The sequence below is a fragment of the Coenobita brevimanus genome, chromosome 40 (genome assembly GCF_032717465.1).
Source record: "Coenobita brevimanus isolate Jiangsu-jjx chromosome 40, ASM3271746v2, whole genome shotgun sequence".
Lineage (NCBI taxonomy): Eukaryota > Metazoa > Arthropoda > Malacostraca > Decapoda > Coenobitidae > Coenobita > Coenobita brevimanus.
Window position 1 is genome coordinate 61075818 of NC_136993.1, and position 25839 is coordinate 61101656.

The following is a 25839-nucleotide window of genomic DNA, read 5'->3' on the forward strand; positions in this document are numbered from 1 at the left end:
TGTCATTCTTTGACTAAATATATGGTATCTGCGCTGTTTTCTTATCCCCTAATTCTACTATCAAAAATTCTTCGACTAACTTCTACGATACAACACATCCTATCCATTTCTTTCCCTGAAATCTCCATTCTAGGAGATTTCAATGTTCACCACCAAATTTGGCTCTCCTCTCCTTTCACTGATCCACCTGTTGAACAAGCCCACATCTTTTCCATCCTTAATGACCTAGAGCAGCTTGTACAGAACCTACCTGTATCCCTGACCGCCTTGGAGAAAGCTCCAACATACTTGACCTCTTCCTTACAACTAATCCTTCTGCTTACACTGTTAATCTTTTCTCTCCATTGGGCTTCTCTGATCACAACCTTAACCTGTCTTATCGCTTCTGTACAACCTGTGGACTCTCCATAGAAACGTCATCTGTGGCACTTTGGAGCTGCAGATTGGGAGGCCCTCAGGCAGTACTTCTTTGATTTTCCCTGGAATGATTATTGCTTCCATGGCAGGGAGCCATCTGAGTGTACCCTGCACATTACGGAGGTTATTCTCTCGAGCATGGAAACATACATTCCTTTCTCCTATCCTTTGAATAATTCAAAAAAGCCTTGGTTTAATCACGCTTGTTCTAATGCTGTCCACAACAAGGAGAGGTCCTATAAAAGATACTGGAGCCAACCCAGCCCTGAATCACATCTTTTTTTTATGTTTCTGCACGGAATCGTGCTATGTCTGTTCTTCGCTCTGCTAAAAATAATTTCATCTGTACCAAATGCTCTCAACTCTCCTATTCAAATTCTTCCCGCTTCTTCTGGCACCTTGCCAAAAACCTTTCTAACAACTTTACCTCATCATCCTTCTCTCCTCTCTTCTACTCTGATGGTTCTGCAGCTCATTCTTCTACTGATAAAGCAGATATCTTTGCTCAGACTATCTCCTCCAATTACACCTTAGACAATTCCGGTGCTGTTCCTCCATCACATCCCCCCTCTGACTTCCTCATGGCTGACATTAAAATTTCTTCAGTTATTGTATTTTCTGCCATCACAGGCCTCAATACTAACAAGACATATGGGCCTCATGGAGTCCCTCCTGTTGTCCTCAAGAACTGTTCTTCTGTGTTTACACCCTGCCTAGGCAAACTCTTTCGCCATTGTCTATCAACTTGTACCTTTCCTTCTTGCTGGAAGTTTGCTCTCATTCAGACAGTCCCAAAGAAGGGTGACCATTCCCAACCCTCTAACTATCGTCCAATTGCTTTAATATCCTGTATCTCAAAAGTTTTTGAGTCAATTCTTAACAGAAAAATTTTAAACCTTCTTTCTGATCGTCTGTATGGGTTCCATCAGGGATGCTCCGCTGGCAATCTTCTCACTTACCTTTCAGAATCCTGGTCATCCTCCTTTCGGGACCTTGGCAAAAGCTTTACCATTGTACTTGACATCTCAAAGGCTTTCGATCGAGGGGCATAAATCTTTAATTTCCAAACTGCCCTCTCTCGGTTTCTATCCTTTTATATGTGCCTTCATCTATAGCTTCCTTTCTGATCATTCTATAGCAGCTGTTGTAGAAGGCCATCGTTCTTCTCCTAGATTTATCAATAGTGATGTTCCTCAGGGCTCTGTCCTATCACAAAGTCTCTTCCTTTTATTCATCAATGACTTTCTAAGCCATACATCTAACCCTATCCACTCGTATGCTGATGACTCCACCTCTCACCTTTCCATTCAGTTCCCACAACGTCCATCTCAGCAGTTACGTCAACAAACAAGTGATGAGGCTATGGCACGCCTAATGTCTGACTTGGCTCGTATCTCTGACTGGGGTAAAAATAATCTGGTTGTTTTTAATGCATCTACGACTCAGTTCTTACACCTATCAACCCAACAAAATCTTCCACAGGAGTACCTACTAATGTTTAATAATATTCAGCTTAATCCTGCATCATCCTTGAACATGCTTGGGGTTTCATTCACTCGAGACTTATCTTGGAAAGATCATATTGCATCTCTTGTAAAATCTGCTTCCAAGAGATTAGGTGTGCTAAGCCGATTCCGTTCCGTCTTTACCCCTGCACAATTGTTGACTCTATTCACGGGTTTTATCCGCCCCTGTGTAGAGTAAACTCTCATGTGTGGGGAGGCTTCCCACATACAGCTCTTCTCAATATGGTGGAGTCAAAGGCTTTTCATCTCATTAACTCTCCTCCTCTTACTGGCTCCCTTCAACCTCTGTCACTTCGCCGCACTCCTGCATCTTTATCTCTTTTCTATCGCTACTTCAATGGTCGCTGCTCCTCTGGACTGTCTGCTTGTATTCCTCCACCTCTACGGCGGGCGCGTAGCACCAGTCTTACAGCTAACTCAAATCCCTTTTCTGTCCAGCTCTATAATGCAAGAGTTAACCTTTACTCCCAGTCCTTCATTTATGCAACAGGTAAATTCTGGAACTGTCTCCCTCTGTCTGTATTTCCTGCTAGCTATGATCTCCAGTCTTTCAAACGCAGTGTGTCCAGGCATATCGAAATAATCGGATCTTGAATTTGGCTCTCACTTGTATTTTGTTTTTCTCTTGGAAGGAACAGTTATTGCAGGCTCGTGGCCTTTGTTTCCTTCTTCCTTGCATTAAAAAAAAAAATACAACGAAGAATTTATCCACAACTGAGTAAAAGGTCTTGGAGGCTCCAAAACAGAATATGTTATAAATCATCCTTGTAAAATAAGTAACTCTTTCCTACAATGTTATCTTTAAAAATATTGCTATCTGCAGCCACTGCTACTCAGATGAGTGATTTCTTTAAAGAAAAAAATTAAGCTAAACCATAAAATTCTCTTACCCACCTGTGATATAATTCTCAGACATTTATCAATCTGAGGTGTGTACGGGGCATCATGTGGCACTGGCCAGGCTAACGAAACCCGTAGCAGATTTTCCTTGCCTAGATACAAGGGGGAAGAGCCGTCTAATTTAACAAAGTTTCGGGATATTATCAGCTGCATGTTCAGAGGATCACCTGTATGAGCACTCCTGAAATAAAGACAAAGTTAGTAAAAAGTAGTAATTCATCCAGACGCTTTCCCCGCATGAGGTAGGATAAATGTGGAAGAATATAAAATACTGGGAGATTTATGAATACCATTGCCAGTAGAATGGGCTACATAATTATTCGTACATCATCCATTCCTCTGGAATCGTGGCATCTTGTAACATACCAAATCATATACACGTTTTTTGCTCCTTCAAATTCAGCTGCCAGACTACTTTTCAGTTGACTGTTAATTTTTAAAAAATAAATAAAACGATACATAAATAAACAACTTTATACCCTTCACATGAATGAACCACTCCTACGAGTGACATAAATATAATGGTTCATTTAGGCTCATACCAGGAAATTTTCATTCAGCTGAGAGAAATGTGGACGAAGAAAGGATTAAACCACGGCTGTACAACATCTCTATTTTTTTTCGTCCTTCCCTTTCAAAGTCTCTCTTAAATCCTTTACTCGGAGGACGCATTTCCTATTTAGTTTTACCTAAAGTCAGATCACTGTATGCAGCCTGGTACGAAGGGATTATTGAAACATTTATCTGGCATTAATTCTAAAAAGGTCTTCAGTATAATCGTGTGGGGATAGTTAGTTAATAACGTATAATAAATAGTGAACAAGTGTGGTATAAAAACGAACTCGAAATGTGGAGATTTAGTCCACAGTTTCCCGGTTTAGAAATTACTGCCACTATACCACGAATATTTTAGTGCAAAGGGAAAAAAATCATTGTTAACATGCTATATTTCCCCTCTGTAATGCCTGACAAGTTTGCTCTGCATGACGTGTAACAGACTTAGTTCATGCAGCAGGGGTCACTGTTCAAATAGCCATGTGTCTAGAAGAGATGCATTGCTTTGGGGGAACAGACTAAACCTAAAACAAGTACTTTCTAGCTATTCTGGAAAATCATAGCAGTGTGTTTACCTGCATATTTTTTTCCAATCTCGGAACAGTTAGTCTCGGAACAGTATTTTACAGTTTCGGAGATTCAGAGCCATAGGCAAAAGTGTATGTAAACTATACTGTGAAAAATTGCAAAAAGTAGAGAAGATAATCTTCATAGGTTTGGCTCAATTATAGTTATAATTTTGCGTTCCAGTAGTTTTATCTGTTTCAAACTATTGTCATGACTCTTTCCAGGTCATAATTACAAGGCAAATTCTCATCATACAGAATTATGCTTTGTCTCCCTCATATAACAACTACTTGTTTTTAGTAATTTCACAACATGGAAATCACTGTTATATACGTTCGATAATATATACAATAGACAAAACCACTAGTGAGACCCCTGTGTTCTACTGTTACCTTTAATTCGGTGACATTTGACTTTATATTCTTACTTTCTCCAAGATAAGTCATTCAGGTATGGTATGGAAAGATCTTTGAAACAAGTGAGGACAGATCGGGCATCCATTTACTACTTTAAAGATCTCACTAAAGCCAAACAATGTCGTCTGGAGGAAGCATGAATAAATGAGGCTTAAGAAATGGAACCTGTGTGATAGTTATCCTTATCTATCTGTTGCCGAGTCGGTAGAAAAGTGTTCTAGTATTCTCAAGGATACTAGTTCAAATCCACTGTTGGGACGAGGATCAGTTTATGGTTCCAAATTTTCTTAAAATCAGATTTTATTGATCTACCTTAAGACCCGCTGACATGTCGTAGAAACAGCCTTGCTGATACCAATACAGCAATCCTGTATGAGACAGGCTTAGCATGTTTTCAGTATGGACGGCAGATGTTAGCGCCAAAGTGGTGACATGTGGAGGTGTATGGTAAAGTGCATAGGGGGACTGCTGGGCCTCAGGGAACGGGATCTGGTGCCTACACGTAGAGTTGGAGTAAAAAAAAATATAATATTAACTTTTCTCACTATAATCAGTAACTAACACGATGAACCGTACAATATACAGTACGTAAAGTAGAGGACCCAAAAATTATTTTAAATGCTAATACTTTTATTTCTTTTTATTTTTCATTTTTTCATACACAAGTTTTTCTTTCTATTGCAAAAATATTATGACAAACGTTTTACATACCTAAAATATTCTGATTTATAATCAAGCAACCCAAAAACTTTAGTGTCTTATGGTAGTCAATGTATTTCCCAAATACCAATGAATTATGCAGTGAGTTTTACGGGTATCAGTGTAAGTTAAACAAACTCACTTCATCTTCAGAGCTGAGTTGAGTCCGTCCATAAGATCTACTCCCACGACCATTAAGTTTCCAAATTCTCTAAAGGCACTTGATTCAGAGTTTAAAAAGAACACCTTAGTTGAAGCAGCAAAAGATGGGACTGTCGCTCTGAAAAAATGTACGAATAAAAATTATTTAAGTAGTAATACAACTGAGGCCCCTAGAATAACGCAGCACTAAAACTTAACGTCAAGATACAGGTATTATTATTATTTTTTTACTCTAACTTGGCCTAATATTGTCATCTTCGAATCTCGAATTCTAAGCTGTAACATTAAATTAAAAGCAACATGTGATGCTAGTCACAATGAAATGCTATGGAAAGGAAGCGAGGCGTAGTATTGTCTCTCTGCCGCTGAATTTGATGAAGTAAGCTACAAATGGACAAAAATCTGGGTCAAGTTAAAATGAAAGAACTACTGTATATTGTTTTTGTTGGCATTTCTCTATACCGTCTAATTATTGCACAATCCTTGCATTTTCCATATTGTAGTATGCGGAATAATAATGATAAAATTAAACAGCTGTCTGAATATTTGATAAGCAGTGAACAAGATTATTTCCAGAGTGCTAAAGGATTTGCGGATCCGGTCCATGTATTAAGATAGACAGTGGAGAGAGTACAACTGAAGGACTGTACGGCAGTGATGTCTCTGAATGCATGTGGGAGTGAATAAGGTTACGATAGCGATCAGTACAAAAGTAAAAAAAAAAAAAAAGTTATGTTGTAGATATATATTGAGGGATGGAATATTTCAAGTATGTCCAAGTGGATGATGTATTACATGGTACCTGTGAACACCATTTGTAGATTTCTTCAGTGTTGTCCTGTTTGTTAACAGTCAGGTCTTAAAGTAATGTATTGTTGGATATGTAAAAAACACTAGTTGCTGGAAGAGAACTAACTCACGGTGTGATGTATTGGTTAACTAGGAAAAAAAATGAACTCAGAACAAAGTTTAAGAATTTGCATACAGTGACAGAACCCAGAGATAAATATAAAAAAGGATCCACCATTAACTAAAATTTCAGTTTCATTCAACATCTTTGCATCCAAACTTTTGTCCGTCAATATCTCACCTGTCAACTGCTTTGACAAGCTCCTCAATTGTCTCTGGTCTGGGAGGCAGCCTGGGGAGTGTCAGGGAGGCGATGAGGCTACTGCGATATGCTGTGCCCACAACCACACCGAAGAACAACCAGGTGCCGAACAGGATGTGGTTGGACCGGCTGGTTGATAGGCGGCCGTACAGTCCTTGACCCAACACTGTGCCCACAGACTCCATTACCACCGACCCAGTACTCAGCACTCCATGCCGTGTTTGCCACACTTTTCTCCTTGTGATCTGAAAAACATACATAGACACGTTTATACATGTACACCGATATGAGTGAGTGAGTGTCATAGGGGCAAGTAGTGATGTTTCCTCAGTGGAATGGTTTAGACAATACCAGTCGTGAAATAAAAGTGCACCTCCGTGGAACAGATAGCCTACCATCAGGAAAAAGCAATCCTTTTAAGATCATTCATAACACTTTTTTTTTCCAGAGCTGTTTGATATGCCCACTGTACTATTTTTTTTTTTTATCTGCATTTTCTATTGTAATTTTTGGGCTGCATACTGCACACTCTGAATCATTCACATACTGTAATAGTCACATACTGCTTGCAGTGAAGGTGTGATGTATTATTCATTTTTAAGGAGTTCATTTTATTAGGAATGGCTAAAGCCCTTAGTACCTTGGAAAAGACAGACCGCAATAAAACTGATTTAATTAACAATGCCATGGAGTGGGTACAAGAAATAAACACATTTGAAGTACCCTTCTACTTACATGACAGCGGCAGTTGTAGAAGGCACTGGACATGAGATGTAAGAATCCGAACCTTCCCTGTACTCATTTCTATCATAAATATGTACTTCAGCAAAATGTTTAGGGAAATCTTGTATAAAAACACTAATATATATTCTTTATTTTCTTATCGCATGAATTGGACATCATCCAGTGACAGTCACTGTACTGATAGTTGCAAAATGAAACAAATACTTTACCATTATATTTGTTTTCTTATCTCTCACTCTGATTTTCAGCTGTGAATCTCCTGTTAAACACTTTCTTTAACATATCGTCTGGTATTAACTGGACAAAATATTAATATTAACTGACCAACAGGGGGATAATGATACCAGCATAAAGACTTGTCTCCAATGACTACCTCCCCTGAATAAAAATCATATACTGTTAGCTCATGCTACAGTATATACATGAGACGAACAAGAAGCTGTGACCATGAGAAGGTTTTGTGCATCATTGTCTTCTATGAGTTTAAAGCAATAAATAACAATAACAACAGATTTTTTTTTTTAAATAGATAAGGAATGGAAGAAGGAAAAACAAAGGGGAAAAAAAATAAGTCCTGTGCCTAAAGGCATCCTCCTTTCATAAAATACCCATAACAACTGGACTTGAAGTGAAGTGGATTAAATGTTTGTGGGAAACAACTCCCAGGAAGCGAATTTCAGAGAGTAGTAGTTATGGGGATAAATGAATTTTGATAAGCAGAGGTTCTGCATTGCAGGGAAGAGAGTGTGAATTCATGGACGCTCCCAGCTGCCCGAGTATTTCGGGAGAAACAATTGAAGCCAGTTCGTCTGAACACTTATGGTAAAAATATCTATAAAATAATGCTAAAGAAGCAACATCTCTATGTACTTATAATGGAGGCAGGTCTTGCGTGATGGCAGGATTATTAATTAATCTACTGGCTTTATTTTGAATTTTGTCCAACTGCCTCAATGCAACCGCTCCACATCCACTCCACAGTAGTGAACAGTATTCGATCTGAGAACGCACATGACTTTTGTATATTCTGGCCATCTGCTCGTCAGTGAAGAACTCATGAACTCTGTACATAAGTCCCAACTTTTTGGAAGCATTTTTAGCAAGAGATTTAACATAAGCTGTCCAGCTTAGGTTGAGGTTTAGAGTAACACCTAGGATATCAATTGTAGTGGATATGGGAATACTGACATCATTTAAAATTATGTGAGAGTCTGAAGGATTCTTTCTGTTGGAGAAATTAATGTATTTAGTTTTCTGAGCATTAAATGGGACCAGATTTGTATCATACAGGACTTCGCTAAAGTGAAGGACCATATTCTGCCATGCGGAAGCACATTCTTATTAACCCCCTCCCCCGTCCTGACCACTTTTCCACTACTGACTCGCCCCAATCCCGACCAATTTTGGATTTTTTTTTTTTTTTTTTTTTTTGCTAAAACCTCCGTTTTTGGTGGGAAACAATGGAAAATCACAAAGAAAGTGGTCACCAGGGTCTATAAGTGCCCTACACAGGTATACCTTCGTTACACCTGGAACCGTGTTCTATGGAGGTGCTCTGCGGCAGTCATGTTTCCTATGGTAGGGATTAGTATGGGAAATCATTCACAATAGGTAGATAATTATTTATTACAAACAAAAAAACATGTAGTACAGGAGTATATTGGTTTTTATACAGAAACAGAGGTGAATTAAGCATTGTTCCATCAGGCGAACTTAGCGAAATCGCCCAAACTGTTCACCGATGATTCGCTAATGTTGTTTCATCATACATTTCATTTTTTCAACTTATAAAATACTTTTCCAGTAACATTATACCCTCTTCCACTTTAGGGAACTGTTTTCACACATATACAGGCCTTACAGTAATATTTAGCATAATGTTAGCGCATATTTACGAAGTGAGTGAACTCGCTGTGACTGTTGTTTCAACTCACATTTTCTGTTTTCAACTTACATAATACTTTTCCAATAACATTATACCCATTTCCACTTTAGAGAACTGTTTCCACATATTTCCAGGCCTTACAATAATATTTATCGTAATATTAGCGCATAATTACATTGAAAGTGAAGTCGCTATGACTGCTGTTTCAACTTGGTCTATTTTTCAACTTACAGGTATATAATACTTTTCCACTAACATTACACCCGTTTCCACTTTATATAATTGCTATCACATATAGACCTTATTATTCTACTGAGCGTCATATTTTCACATATTTACACAGTGAGTGAACTCGCGATATCACTTGTTTCAACTTACACTATTTTTCAACTTATATAATAATTTCCCACTAACATTACACCCGATTCAACTTTATATAATTCTTTTCACATATTTACAGGCCTTACCATTATACTGAGCATCAGATTATCGCATATGTACAGGCCTAACTTCTACAGTGTGCGTCATATTATCGCTATCACACACAGTCTCAGTAATGTAGGAAGTTGCGATAGTCCTTGAAACATGGCTCAAGGCACAACGCTACTTTGCAGTCTACACACTCGTATCTTGTGTCTTTTCTCTGAGTGGCTGGTCTTACTGCTGAGTGTTTGCATATGTGGCAGCGGCGCTGGGGTCTAGGACGGTTTTCTTGAGGAGGGATGCGGCTCGGGTAGTGGCATCCTGCAAGCCGTAGGGGAGTCTGGGCGGCACTGGGGATGCGGGTGCAGTGTGGGGCTCTGTCCTGTCCGTACCTGGTGATAATTTCATGAGACAGCTCCCTCTCAAACCCCTCAAAGGTCTCAGAGATTCCCATTGTTAAGGAGTGGAGGTAGTGTGCGTCGAGGACCGTGATGTCGAGCAAGTGGAAGAAGAGCTTTTTGTACCACTTCATCGTGGTCCTGGCACACTCCACACTGGAAATCATGGAGTCAGACTGATCCACTTGCCTCATGTTGATATTGTAGTCCAGTACTGACTCCGGTTTCCAGATGTGGCACCTCTTCTCGCTGCGGTGTTCCATAGAGTCTGTGCGGTGCATCAGGTGACAGTGTACAGTCGACAGAAGGCAAACTTCCCTCTTGTGGTTCCACAGGGTGGCAAGGATGTTATTTGTCTGGAAGAAAACCACCTCGTTCTTGTCAAGTTTCCTCCCAACCTTGACCATATGGCAAATGTTTCTCTTTACTGTACCACGGACTCCAGTGTCGTGTTGGTGGAGGAACCGAGTGAGAAGAGGGCTATGGTCAGACTCAAATATGAAGTCGGTTTGGGTGGGGCCCGCGCGGGGATTTCCCTCTCTACAGCCCTGCCAAACCTCCTCTCTCTCTCTCTCTCTCTCTCTCTCTCTCTCTCTCTCTCTCAGTTGATTGAGAAAGTTTTTATATATTTATAAGTTTTGTTTTCTTCTATATTGTTTCGACCTTTTTTCCACACCATCACTGAGGTAAAAGTCTTGGCGCGTTTTTTTTATAGAGGTTTCCCCAGTAGGCATAAGTCCTCTCTGATCTTTAATCAGACAATTCATCCTCTGAGCTTTCTGATATGTTGATTAAGAATGAATCCACGAAATGGTCGACTGCTACGTCTTGCTGTGAATCTTCTTCTTGCTGTTGTTCAGCATGCTGCACTGCTTTCATCCAGTTATTCGGTGTTACATGATTCAAAGCTTCTTTGGCAAGACGTTTAAGATCAACCATTTTGAAGGTGTTTGCCTTGGCTATATAGGTCTTCACCTGAGCCCAAATGAGCTCAATAGGGTTGTACTGACAATGGTACGGTGGTAATCTTATGACTCGATGCCCTGCTTCTTCAGCAATTGTGTCAATTACATACTTTGTGCCAGTATCAAACTTCTTTGCAAGTTCATACAGCTCGTGTTTTAAGAGATCGTCGCTGGGCCGTACTCCTTCTTTATAAGCCAGTCCCTTATATCCGATTTTCTCCAGGACGAGGTTGTTTTTTTTTCAAGTTGGACTGAATGATAGGAAGCGTTATCCATAACAATTACAGAGTTTGGTGAAATGTTTGGTATTAGTTGATTCCTGAACCAGTCTTCAAAAAGTGTTGAATTCATCTGATTATGGTAGTCCCCATCGTTTTTTGCTTGAAATATCAACTCAGCATTGTTAACAAAGCCATTTCTCGTTCCAGCATGCACAATAATTAAACGACGTCCTTGTCCAGTCGGTTGCTGTATTCCAGTGGCTTGTGGGGATGCAGTGTCAGTCCAGCATTTTCCAACTGTATAATTTTGATTTACCCAAGTTTCGTCAAGATATACAATGTTCTGGGAAGACACTTTGACCTGCCGAATTTCTCTCAAAAATCTGGTCCGAGCTGCTGCTACATCGCTCCTTTCCATAAGGAACTTTCGGCCATCAACTTTTGCATATTTGAAGCCCATCTGCAAGAGAATCCTGCGAAGAGACTCGTTGCTTCCATTGAAAGATATGTTTTCCTTGAGTTCTTCGTAAATCTTGTGCAATGTAGGAATTTCATGCCTTTCATAGAATCCCAGGACAGTTCTTCTGACCACACGCTTGTCGAAATCGTCGAGATTCGTTACAGTTGCACTGCGCTTCTTTTTTGGTGACGAGAATACAGGCTGTTCTGGTGACATTTGTGTCACACAAGCTTTATTAAATTTTGAGCAGATTCTTTGGACTGTTTTTTCGCTAACGTTGGTAGCTTTGGCAGTGCGAGCAACTGCTCCTGAAGGTGGAATTATAAAGTCTCCAATAGCCTTTTCTTCTAAAAAAATACTTTTTCACATTGTAAATAAGTTCTTTCTCCCGACTGTGGAGCACACGAGAGCGAGTCGGAGTAGCTGTCATCGTGGGTGGAGATCAGGGAGAAAATGACCGGTCACCTGTGGTCTGAGGTGGGTGTCCTTGACCTCTGGCAACGTCGGAAAGCGACGTTGTCACGTGGTGTGGAATTTATACAAATCATTGTTATTATCCTAAAAAGCGACACATTCATAGCACTATATAGCCTTATTTAATATATTTAATAAGTACAGAATATTTAATATACAATTTCAAATAGTAAATAGCTGACGTATGAGAGAGAGAGTGATAGGTACTGGGGTTGATGCGGCAGAGCTGTAGAGAGGGAAATCCCCTCTCGGGCCCCACCCAAACAGACTTCATGTTTGAGTCTGACCATAGTGAACCAGTTGTCCAGGTACAGCACATGACCACAATGAAGGTACTCCTCTATTATTGTCTTCACCACAGCCCCTGAGAGTCCAATACTACGATCTTCTATTATGTCTGTCTGTGCGCCAGTGTACAAGACTATGTCTTACACATAACCAGTCTTACAGTCACACATAACAAAGATCTTGAACCTGAAACGGTCTGACTTGCTGGGTATGTATGGCGAAAGGAAATATTGCCTCTCCACAAAACAAGACTCTCGCCTATGACGAGGTCTCTGTAAGGATAAAATGACGAGCAGAACATTTCCCATAGGTGATCAAAGACAAGCCTAATCCTCCTCATTTTATTTGAGTTATTAGCATTAGCAGGGTCGTCTGCATCATGAAAGTGGAGGCGGCTGAGAATTTGCTGGAATCAATTACTGCCCATTACCCTACCAAAGAAAGGTGTGCTGGTCATTGGGTCCGTGGTCCAGCATGCAGGAATTTGATTTTTTCATACTACACCCATCAAGAGAACCAGGGCCAAAAATATGAACATCTCACCTAGGTTTACGGGATAGTCATATTGCTGGGAGTGCCTGCTCGTTGTACCTTGATGCTCACTTTCACGGCCTGCCTGCTTGCAAATAAGTTTGTTTGCCCCACTATGTGGCCCACAACTCCTCCCCTAAGAACAGGTGGAAGAAATCCACCCTGGTGGAGCCGACATGGATACCTGGAGCTGTGCAGCCAGACCGCCACTCTTCAGTGAAGGGGTGAATGATGGGAGTGAAATTATTCCCATCTTCCCAGTCCCACGACACACTACCGTCTTCAGCCTCGTCCCCATCATTGCCTTTGTCAGGGTGGGGAGGGGAGGGTGTTTGGGGAGGTTAGGGAGGTGGAGAGCGGTGCCCTTCCCGACTCGCACTCCTCTTCCTTCTCCCTTTTCCTTTCCTCTTTCCCTTCCCTTTCCTTCCTTTCCCCACATCATGGGCTGTGGGGAGGAACTGCAACAATTTTGTGGGGCGAAAGACGTGCTAGGGAGCAGCTCCACCTCGCCTCCCTGCTGCCTACTTACACCACGTGCTCGTGCTGCCTCCCTCACACCACTTTCCCTTTCACCGCTCACTCCCGCCACACCACTTTCCCTTTCACCACTCACTCCCACCACAGCACTTTCCCTTTCACCCCTCACTCCCACCACACCACTTGCGCCTTCCCCAGACAACACAGAAGGACCATACCGGATTTTCCTTCTTGCCGCACCTTTGGATCCTCGCGGTGAAATTTTCTCCCTCCCCAACCACGAGGTAACATCACGTCCTATACCACCATCCTCGTCCTCATCCTCATTTGACTCTCTGTCTAGGGGCTGGAGAGAGGTCCGTGCAAGTGTATTGGGTCCAGGCTGGCCTTCCCTCACCTTACGGTACGTAACATACAGCACTTTCCTCGGCGAAGGGACCTCCACATCACTGCAGCTTGTTTCCTCCTCAGGCTGCACATAATCCCTATCCTCCACATCGTCATCCAGTGGAGAATCACTATCACGTGTGAAGGCGTCCAGGGCGGATTAAATTTCATCCTCAGAGAGACCTCTATGCGCCATGTCTGACCTGGGTCACTGCAAACAAGTGAGTGACCGAGACAAGGGAGCAAGCAGATCATGCGGGGTCTGGGAGCAGGCCCGCCTGGTGGCAGTTAGGGGAGGCTTGCCTGAGTGTGAGTACAAAAAATCACACGCAAAATTTGAAAATTGTGCATATTAGGGACCTTGCAATTGAGGCGCATTTATATGCGTCAACGGGACTGGCAGTGACAAAACATGTGGATGTATATATACGTCAACGGGACACGGCGGGTTAAAATCTTTAAGGAGCTAAGCAGAAATACCTGCCTTGTGAAAATATTTTCACTTGTGTGACTAACAGTGGAAGACAGCCCTGAGCCTCTGCCAGAGAATATCCCACGTCTAAATTAATTATGACGATGATGATGATGAAGATAAATAATAATAATGACGATGTCGGTTCTTTGAAAGCAGTGATAAGAAACAGGGAAGTGAGCATGGAAGTGAAAAAGTTACTACATGACAGTATTGTGATACCAACTCTAACGTACAGAAGTGAAGCTTGGACGTTGTTGGAAGGGCACAAGTCAAGAGTGAAAGCAGTGGAAATGAGTTATCTAAGAGGAGCCTGTGGAATCACATGGAGAGACAGGCTGACGAATGAGGATATAAAGGAGCGTTGTGGTGTTGATGTGGATGTGATAGGAAGCGTTAAGAGGAACACACTGAGGTGGTTTGGCCATGTGGAGAGGATGGAGGGTGAAAGACTGACGAAGAGAGTGTATGTGAGTGAGGTGGAGGGAGGAAGAGGGAAGGGGAGGCCGAGGATGAGATGGAGGGATGGGGTGGAGAGGTATATGAGAGAGGGGGGTGTGAGTTGGGAGCAGGGCAGTGAAATGGCGTGGGGACAGGGCGACTTGGAGGCGATTTGTTTGTGGCCACTCCAAATGGGATTGAGGTGTCTGGCAATAGATAGATAGATAGATAACTAGAGGCCCCCCAAGAGAGGAATCACACCAACCATGAACCGATACATATATAGCGTGGCTCAGAATATGACCTTGACCTTGACCTGCTTTCACCAATTTTGAACTAGTCTGAGATTTTCATCCCTACTACACACCTATAAAATTTGTTACCTTGGTCAGTTGCAAAATTATCGTGATAGCAGACACACAAACAGACAGAAAATCTGAAAACAACACCAGCGTCGTTATTGTGGCTGGTAATTATAATAATGTTGAAACAAATTAACAAATAAGGAGCTGTGTTTGCTGTCTCTTAATACTAATACTGTTTGTGCCCACACCTGACCACTTGCATGTTTACCTTGACGAGTGTGAAGCAGACAGTCAGCGTACAAGCCAAAACACTGATCCACACCTGGCCACTCAAAGGGTAGTAGAAGCTCAGCCAACTGGGTGTTATGATCGGCGTGGCCATGACAAATTTAGCAGCAGAGTGTTCAAAGGCGAAAGTATAATCCCATCTGGAAACATTGTTAGAGTGTAAGAGGCTACGTTTGTAGATATTACAGTCATCTATTCCATCCAGCCATCGGAAAGAATTTGTTCCTCAATAATAATAATAATAATAATAAAAATAATGAAAATAATAATAATAATAATTATTATTATTATACTGATTATTATTATGATGATATTTCAGCCGAAAGTGAAGTCCCATCTGGAAACAGTGTCAGAATATTAATAGAGATTCTTTATGTTTACAGCTTCAACATCTTCGCATAACTCCATGAATCCCTCCAGAGCATTTCTTCAGCCATCGAACATTGTCAGACTACGTGAGGCTATGTTATTTAGAACTCCATCATCATCTTCCCATCTATTTATCCTCCCCAGTCCTGGTTTCTACATTGGAAAGACGATGATAACCATGAATTGTGTGCAGAAAATATGTTTCTATCGTAGATGAATATCGTCTTTCTTGGAAGCACTGCCATACTGTAACATGCTGCTACTGATACATTATTTTTTTATCTGCTTTAAAGAGATTGCTTTTAACGATAGTGTTAACTGAGCCCATTTCTTATCCATTAATTATGGGATGGACATTCTTTCACTTACTAATGTTGCCTAGTAAAATAGGTAAACCAAAAGTATCATTATTGTGACCAAGCAAAAGGAGGTCATATGTTCAGAATGCAGTTCCACATTTGTAGGCAGTCAGCATTAGAATTCTCTAAACATTTGTGCACTGACCATTTCATTATGTAGTTACTCCACATTAATAAGTAAAACAAAAAGAAAGCATAAATTACCTTCCTAATCACTTTATTAATAAAAAGACATCAAACAATTTCAAATAAGATTCGGTTGCTCTGTCTTTTGACAATGTACAACTTTTCTTTGCTGCATGAAACTACCTGCAGTTAAACTGGATGATCGACATTAACAGTAAATATCGTAGTTCAAAGATAAACCTCAGCTTAGAATCTCACCTCTCAAGTCGTTGTGGAAGAACAGCACGCAACACTGTTGTCATGAACGATTTACGAATCTCCATCTGATCTGTCACCTACAAGTAATTATAACATTAAAATAAAGAAAGAAACGATATCCCTAATTGAGTTTTTTTCTCTCCCTCATGTGTCATTGTTACCACAAACTCCCTCAGAGAAACGTTTTGAAGAAAAAGTTATGATGTAGCATTCCTTAGATCTTACTGGGATGATGCCCTTCCTAATTAGAAAAAAATTAATTATTTTAATGCAAAATAAAGTACGAAACAAAGACTCGAAGTATGACAATGTGTTGTTCTTCCAGGGAGGAACTGACAAAATAATTGTCACGTTCAATTCGATGTGTCGGGACACTGGACGCACTGAATTTACATGTCTAGAGGTAAAAGGAAGAGGGAAAGACAGAATGATGACGACAGTTCCTTAGCTGACCAGCTTTATACCTGAAGGACTGAGAATACTCGGTAACTCTTACAGAAAAGAGTCAGACAGGAAAGAGTTTACTGCTTGGTGGATGCTATATGGCTTCCGTAAATGGGACAAAATCATTCAGTTCACAAGAGTAATGATCTTTGAAATGTCAGTAATATATGGAATGAGATCCAATGCTGCAGTGAAGTACGAGAGGTAGTAAGTCACAAAGATGAGAGGAGATAGCGAGAAGTTATTCCTATACCTCCATTGTGTTTAAAATAACACACACACACACACACACACAGGGAGTCATCAGATGCAGACGTCGGACATCGGCGCTCCGTACAGAACCAACACGGCCAGTGGCATTACCTAAATTAGTATCTTTGTATGAGTCAAGCTCTGTACCAGGTTAGACTAAATGATCTTTCATTATTAAAAGGAAAAAAAAAAAAAGTTTAAGCAAGACTTGTTCAAACAGAAAAAAGAATCACGAAGAAAAAATGCGCTGAGTCAGCTGGGTTTGTTTAGACTACAGCAACACGGGGAAAGTGTACATACTCTGTAAGTACATACTCTGTTCTTTTAGTATTGCAAAATGGATATATACTTTAGTAAAACAAATTTGGAAAAGAAAAGGGATAAAAGTAAAAAGCAAAATCATGATTTCTACCAAGAACTGGTTGAAGTGGAGACTCACAATAGACTGGTTGAATGTGTACACAAACTAGAAATGGCTTTCAAAAATGAAATTGATGAAATAAAGAAGCAAGTGCACTTGCGAAAGGAAGAGATAGAAAAACTAGGAAGGGGGGCCAAGAAGAAAGACACAACCATCAGTGAACTAACAGTGGAATTGAGTACGCTTAGGAAGAAAGTGAGTGAAATGGCAAGTACAGTAGTCAATCACGAGAGTGTTATGGAAGAGTTAAAAAATGACACAGAGACAATTAGGCAAGCAAGCAGTCTTATGGACCAGAACAGTGATATTGAGGAGAAGATAACACAGGTGAATGAAGCTGTGCAAAGCTACAAAACTGATGTAGAAACCACGTATGCTGAAATGGTGAAAGTAAAGAAAGACTTAGAAACAAGGGTGGAGGAAAAAAGCATTAAAAAGGAAGTGAAAAGAATAATCCAAAACAATCCAAAGTTAGTCAGAGATTCAGTAGAGATAAACAAATCTATAGTAATCACTGGTATACAAGAGGAAGAAATAAAAAACAAGATCACAAGAGACAAAAAGGAGATGGCAAATGTAATGAGCTTACTGAAAGAAGTATAAGAGGAAATCTGTAGTAAAGACATAGAGGAACACAAAAGGTTAGGGAAATACGAGAAAAGCAAGACAAGACCTCTAAAGGTGACTTTCCAGAGTGTAAACACTGTGGAAGAGATACTAAAAAATGCAAAGAATCTTATGGAAAAAGAGGAGTTCAAAAATGTATGGATAAAAAGATGCCTAACACAAGAGGAACTGGAATTACTGAAAGAGAAAAGGGAGGAAGCAAAAACAAAAAATGAGGGAAGATCAGAAGAGGAGAAGAAGAAATTTTTTACAAAGTAATAGGATTGCAGGTACGAAAGTGGTACACAAACAGGATGGAAGAAAAAGGAGGAAGGTAGTAAAACCATGTCATGACAAGTATATAAACAAAATGATAAAGTTGATGTACTCAAATGTGGATGGAATGGTATCTAAATTACTAGAGATGAATGATTATGTCAGAGAAAATGAACCACAAATAATATGCCTAACTGAAACAAAATTAACACCAAGGATATCCAATGACATACTAAACTTAGAGGAATACAATATATGGAGAAGAGACAGAAATTTATAAAAAGGAGGAGGAATTATAATATTAACTAAGAAAAATCTAAAAGTCAAGGAAATAAAACTAGATATACCATCACAAGTAGAACTGATTGCAGTAGAGATCAACACATCTGAAGGTAAAGTAATTGTAGCCAATTTGTACATGCCACCCAGATCAAACACATGGGAAAGAGACGAATATGAGGACCTGGCAGAGAGTACAATTCAAAGTATAAGATCATTACTACATAAAATGGAAGAGAAATCGGAAAGAATTATACTAACTGGGGATTTCAATACAAATATAAATTGTAATACTCTAGATATAATTAGCCAAGAAAGCTGTTGGGACCAAAAGCTCCTGGATCTAGTACAAGAGTTTTTCCTAACGCAACATGTGAGGGAAACCACCAGAAAAAGAGGACTTGATGTACCTTCATTGCTAGACCTAATATTTACTAGGCAAGAAAATGATACTGACAGTTTAATATATCACCCTCCACTCGGCAAAAGCGATCATGCAGTACTAAATATAACTTCAGGAGAGCATATGACATAGTAAACAGCAATGACAGTTACAAAAAGAGCCTAAACTATAAAAAGGGAAATTATCAAGACCTAAAGAAGTATTTCTTAGAAGTTGATTGGAAAAAATGAGCTTAGAGGACAAGATTTAAATGCTGTATATAAAAAATTCTGTGAATTTTATGAAATAGGAGTCCAGAAGTACATCCCACAGCACAAAGAAGCAGATAAGAAAATATAGAAATGGTTCAATACAGAATGTAAAAAATCAAAAGAAAGAAGAGATTTGTTGTGGAATAGATACAGAAGACACAATAGTGAAAGGGCGTATAATAATTACAAACAGGCAAGAAACGGCTATACAAGAATAAGGAGGGAAGCCCAAAAACAGTTTGAGGAGGATATAATAAATAAAAGTAGTGATTAACCAAAGCTGTTTTACAGCTATATCAGAAGCAAAACCAAAGTAAAAGATATAATACAATCCATTACGGACGAGGGAATCACTTATACACAAGAGAAAGATATTTGTGAAGCACTAAATAAGAATTTCCAATTAGTTTTTACAGAAGAAAAAAATTTTGAGAGGGACTATGTGGAACACGCATGTCCACACATACTACCAGATACACAAATAGCAGAAAAAGTAATACAGGACGAGTTAAGTAGATTAGACAGAGGAAAAGCAAGTGGTCCTGATGAAATTTCATGTTGGGTATTACGAGAATGTGCAAAGGAGTTAAGTAAACCATTATTTTTAATTTTCAAGAAATCCTTGAATCAAGGTAAACTACCTGATATTTGGAAAAAAAACAAATATTCTCCCCTTATTCAAGAAAGGAAATAGACAAAATCCACTCAACTACCGACCAGTATCACTGACCAGTGTTGTAAGCAAGGTATTAGAAAAGCTTATAAGAAAAGCTTGGGTAAATCATCTAGAAGAACACTATGATAACAGAAAGACGGTTTGGTTTCAGAAAAGGAAAATCATGTGTTACTAATCTGTTGAGCTACTATGACAGAGTAACAAACACAATACAGGAAATGGAAGGATGGGTGGACAGTATCTATTTAGATTTCAAGAAAGCTTTTGACACAGTACCACACCAAACACTTTTATGGAAACTGTACCATCAAGGAGGAATTCGAGGCAAACTGTTTTGTTGGATGCAAGACTTTCTCATAAAAAGAGAAATGAGGACAGTACTAAGAGGAAACTACTCATCATGGAAAGAAGTGACTAGTGGAGTACCACAGGGTTCAGTGCTGGTGCCAATCATGTTTTTAGTGTATATAAATGATATAAACAGTAACACTGGAAATGAGAGCTATCTGAATATGTTTGCAGATGATGCAAAAATACAAAGGAGAATTACTAGCACAGACTCTTGTAGGGAGCTACAAGAAGAATTGAATAAACTTCATTAATGGAGCAGTACATGGCAAATGGAATTCAATGTGGACAATTGTCATGTAATCAAGTTTGGTAAAAGTGGAAAAAGACCTGATTGGGATTATAAGTTAGGAAATAAAACCCTATACACATCAGAAAGAGAGAAAGACCTAGGTGTGATTATCAATAACAGACTATCTCCGGCTGACCACATCAGCGAGAAGGTACGGAACATGTATACACTGCTTGCAAATATGAGAATAGCATTCACATACATAAATGAAGACATGCTTAGAAGGATAATAACATCATTCATTAGACCAACCCTGGAATATGCATCAGTAGTCTGGAGTCCTCATCTCAAAAAGCATATAGACAAGATTGAAAAAGTTCAAAGGGCCGCTACAAGATGGCTACCAAGCTCAAGGGACCTAAGCTACGAAGAAAGACAAAATAAACTGAATCTACGAACACTACAGGAGAGAAGGAAAAGAGGTGACATGATAATGCTATATGAGTGCATATCAGGGAAGGAGAAAATAGATATAAATGATTACTTAACATATGGAGAAGCATCAGCAAGAGGATACTGCAAAAAACTACATAAGGAGAGGTCATAAAGACGTAAGGAAATTCAGTTTCCCAAACTGAGCAATTGATCAATGGAATGCACTACCGAATGAAATAGTGTGTGCCAAAACAATTCACAAATTTAAAGATATGTACGATAAATATGGTTTAAGACACGGGACAGTACGAGCTTGACTCATTCCTGTAAAGATAAAATTAGGTAAGAACAATTAGGTAAGAACACACACACACACACACACACACACACACACACACACACACACACACACACACACACACACACACACACAGAACTACGTACAGGGTCGAAAATTTCCACTGGACAAAGCCAGCAAAATGCATAGGGATAAAGAAACAGCTAAAGCAATTTTCCTTCAATTTTCCAATTTCTCCAGGTAAGGATTAACCCTCTTGTGCACCATAATGCCCGTGTCCCATATTCAAGATCATCTTCGAGAACGGCCCTGATCACTGATTTTTCTCTCGATGTATGATCTTGGTGAAATGCCACGATCATACCTCAAACGGTAGGCCTAAATGGCCATTTCATGACACAGTCACGTTAGTGCTAAGACACACAAAGACACTGCTACGACATCCCACGACACCCTAAGGAAGCATCACGTTATCCTGACGACACATCACGATCATCCTTCTGTTAAAAAATAACAGCCACTTTGACTCCACGTCACGCCAATACATCTCCACGACAAGCTACGATACGCTACGGTCACTGCTAAGATTATCAGGGCATATGACGATACACGACGATGGCCCTGTGTAAGTTATCATAGTGTGTCTTAGGTATAACTTTGCCCGTCAGGGGTATAACTTGTGTGTCATTGCAGGTCTTTGGGATCCAATCTCCAGGTTATTGCTATGACACGTCGTCACACCTACGACAAGCTATGACAACCTACAACAGGCTAAGAGACGCTAAGACACACAAAGTCACAGCTAAGACAAATGACGTTACCGTCACAACATGTCACATTCTTCTTGTCGGCACCCATGCCGAAAATTTTTGAACATACCAAAAATTGTCGTAGCACCAAGAACCGCAAGAATGACCAAGTTCACCATGTCAAAATTACATCATCACTAAGTCATGCCTCATTACTCATGACAACATGCAGCGACACACGAAGACATGAAGATCATGGCATGTTGTGGGAATATTCCTGACAGCGGGACACAAGCTTAAGTTTCCAATAAGTTTTGGAGCCAGGCACAAAACCAAAACCCTGCTTAGCCTGCCTCCACTCGTACAGAAACAAAACAAAAAAAATCTGGGGCTAAATTTACCCTCGGAAAATGTTTATATTGTTATAAATCGTAGCCTATCATCTTGGCTGATGTTTATACTATAACATATGCAAAAAAAAAAAAATGAACAAAACAGATGAATAAATGTACAGAAATTAAGCGAAAATAAACCTTATTTATGTGAAAACTAGCTTCTAACTTCCCAACATCACTGCACAAAATTTTTCCAAGGATGAACAGTTGCAAAGAACATGTCTATATGCAGAATTTCACGAGCTTTCTAATGAGCCCAGCAGCGATTTGATACACCCAATAGTTTTCGAGTAAATCGAACAAAAATCACCTAAAAATATCTGATTTGTTTATCATTTTGTATGTCATTATTGATACAGTAACAAACATATATGTAAATTATTTCCAGTTTCGTAGCCCAAATATTAAGGAAGCCCATGAAATAACAGACTTTGTTATAGCCCTTATTGTTATCGAGAAAAAGAATCTTGAAAAGTTAGGACAGATTGTGCACGGTAACAGCTCGTAAGCTCCTGCCCGTAAGCTGAGTATGTTTGTGTTTCGGAACTTTTCCCAAAATAATAATTTACTAACATAGGTTCTTTTGCTTTACAAACGTATGTATAAAAAATCGTCAACTTGCTCATGCTTTCTTTGGGCTTTTGATGTGACCTGTACTTTACGCGTAAAATGCCTGAGAGAAAAACAACGAATGCACCACATTTTCCCTATGAGATATAGGGAACACACACATTAATACCTTATAACTCATAGTATAAAAACTAGACAAATAAGTGGGTTACCCACATCCTCTAGTAGTGTTGTAATGCTTCTGGAATGTAGAGATGGAGTTGCAGAGAGGAGGAAAGGTACAATCACAGCCTATGTGTGTGTGATTGTTTGTGATGTGTGTTCTTACCTAATTGTTCTTACCTAATTGTATCTTTACAGGAATGAGTCAAGCTCGTACTGTCCCGTGTCTTAAACCATATTTATCGTACATATCCTTAAATTTGTGAATTGTTTTGGCACACACTATTTCATTCGGTAGTGCATTCCATTGATCAATTGCTCTGTTTGGAAAACTGAATTTCCTTACGTCTTTATCACCTCTCTTCTTATGCAGTTTTTTGCAGTGTCCTCTTGCTGATGCTTCTCCATATGTTAAGTAATCATTTATGTCTATTTTCTCCTTCCCTGATATGCACTTATATAGCATTATCATGTCACCTCTTTTCCTTCTCTCCTGTAGTGTTGGTAGATTCAGTTTCTGTGTGTGTGTGTGTGTGTGTGTGTGTGTGTGTGTGTGTGTGTGTGTTTGTGTGTGTGTGTGTGTGTGTTTGTGTGTGATGTGATTTACTGCTGTATGATTTCATCAGTATGATACTGATGAAAGCACAGTCCTGTGTAGAGAGGCACATCACAAACAGGACATATATAGCTGGTGTCCTTCCTCCTCTTGTGCAAATAGTACAGCAAATACTGCAGCCTGGAAAGCATCCCCTATCGGGGATGCTTTCCAGGGTGTGGTGCAGTCTTGAGTCCAAGTGTGTCCTGTCGTCAACATATCGACAACGCTTGGACGTCGGTGTTCCCCCATCTCCTTGCCTCTGTACGCCTGCTGGAGGAGCAGTGGCAGGAGCTGGCCGAGTAACTCCTGACAGGCCAGCTACTGTGGGAGGTGGAGCAGTCGCGGCAGTAATTGGCCGAGCTACACCTGATGGACCAGCTACTGCAGGAGGTGGAGCGGTGGTTGCAGAAGGTGGAGCGATGGTTGCAGGTAGAGCAGAGGCTGCAGTTGATGGAGTGGTTGCTGCAGGTACTGGTGTTCATTGTCGCAAGGGAAGGTCAGGTGCATGGTGGATGACAAGACTCGATGCAGGCCACTCCTACCCCCAGAATGCCAAGATCTTGTGGCATTCGTGCTCCTGGAATTCAAGGAGAGTCATAGGCCTGTTGGTGTTCTTCTTGTAGAGGGTGTAGGCATTGAAAAGGGCCATGTGAATGAAGTAAAAGGACATTTTCTTTGTCTACTCAACCATTCTCCTTCAGGCAGGGTAGTACTGGATTATCTGATCAAAATGATCCACCCCGCCCACGTGCTGATTGTAGTCCTCCACCATGACTGGCTTGTTGATTGTCTTGATGATGTGGTGGAATTTGCTGTCTGGACCCTTGACCTTCCCATAAGCCTGCTTAAGGACAGTGGTGTCGCTGTGGAAAGTGGACACCACGCTTACAATACGCTTGTCTTTCCACAGCAAAATAATCACATTGTCCTTGTGCCTAGCTTCTACTCCATCATCAGGAAGGCATCTAGCACTGCTGATGTCCTGCAGCTCCCTTGGTGCTCCTCTTGCAAGCCGTACTGTGCCACACACATACACTTTCATGCTGAAGAGGCGTTCACACAGTGATAGAGTTGTAACAATTGTCCATATACAATTTGCATCTTATGTCCTTCAAAGCTTCAGCGAGGCCCCACACTGTGTTTTCTTTGGTTTTCTTCTCCCCCGTGTATATTTTGATGTTCCAAATGTAGCCACTCTTTGCCTCAGCCAAGATGTAGAGTTTGATGGCATACTTTCGGGGCTTCATTGGATTTTATACACGGAAGGAGAGTTGCCCCTTCCAACCCAGAGATCTCTCATCCAGGCTCAGATGTTCACACACGTTGTAAATCTCCCTGAACCTCTGAAGCAGATACTGCATCACTGTGCGAATCTTTATTAGCTGGTCTTGATTCCCCTCGGATATGGCAAGACTGTTGAAAGCATGAAAGTGCTTCAGGATGACCCTGAAGTGCTTTCCACTCAATGTCCGCAGTAATCTGAGGTAATCGTATACCTCTATGGACAACCAATAGTGTCTTATGGTTGGCAGGTCACAAATCCCCATAAGAAAGCATAACCCGAGGAACCTAGCCATCTCCTCTTCGTTGCAGATATACCAAGCATCTATTGCAGTCCCCAGAAATGTTGCATAGTTGTTTGTTTCCATCATCAGGTAGGTCAGCAACTCCTTGGTAAAAAAAAGTTAAAAACATTGGAGTGGAGTTGCTGGTTCTGCCACTCACAAATCTGGAGTTTCAGTGAAGGGGCCTGCACTGGGTGTAAATGACCCAGAGTTCCAGGTACCACCCTGACGGTCTTCACTGGGGAAAATGCTTGGCTGTGTATGTGTGTGGCGCACATAACCCCGAGACAGGCGACTGCCTCTCATCCACCCACCACTACCCCACCTAGGCCCACGCTGCCTTTGTCTTTGTGGTGGGGAGGGAGAGTGATGATGATTGTGTTGATGGTGGTTGTGTTGATGTAGGTTCTGGTGTTCATAGTGGTAGAGATGGTAGTGGTGGAGATGACTGTGGTGGAGATGCTAATAGTGGAGATGGTTGTGGTGGAGATGGTTGTGGTTGAGATGGTTGTGGTTGAGATGGTTGTGGTGGATGGTTGTGGTGATGATGATGGCTGAAATTCAGAGGCAGTGAACTCTCAAGGGGACATTGACTTTGATGATTTGGTAAGGGAAGATAAGACACATGTATCTTGGATGGGTGGTGAAATGTGGG

At 40.5% G+C, this 25839-nt stretch overlaps 2 protein-coding genes across 2 annotated transcripts; both read right to left on the bottom strand.

Annotated features, from left to right (window-relative positions):
* Positions 1 to 5218: 5218 nt before the first annotated feature.
* LOC145397156 (glutamate receptor ionotropic, kainate 3-like) lies at positions 5219 to 15504 on the bottom strand. Its single transcript, XM_080270354.1, has 4 exons — positions 15494 to 15504; positions 15093 to 15252; positions 6333 to 6598; positions 5219 to 5360 (listed from the first exon to the last, which is right to left on the bottom strand). Exons 1-4 carry the CDS (start codon positions 15502 to 15504, stop codon positions 5219 to 5221), a joined length of 579 nt encoding a protein of 192 aa, XP_080126480.1.
* An 8812-nt stretch (positions 15505 to 24316) lies between these two features.
* LOC145397157 (uncharacterized) lies at positions 24317 to 24866 on the bottom strand. Its single transcript, XM_080270355.1, has 2 exons — positions 24712 to 24866; positions 24317 to 24482 (listed from the first exon to the last, which is right to left on the bottom strand). The coding sequence occupies exons 1-2, from the start codon at positions 24864 to 24866 to the stop codon at positions 24317 to 24319; spliced, it is 321 nt and encodes a 106-aa protein (XP_080126481.1).
* Positions 24867 to 25839: the final 973 nt, after the last annotated feature.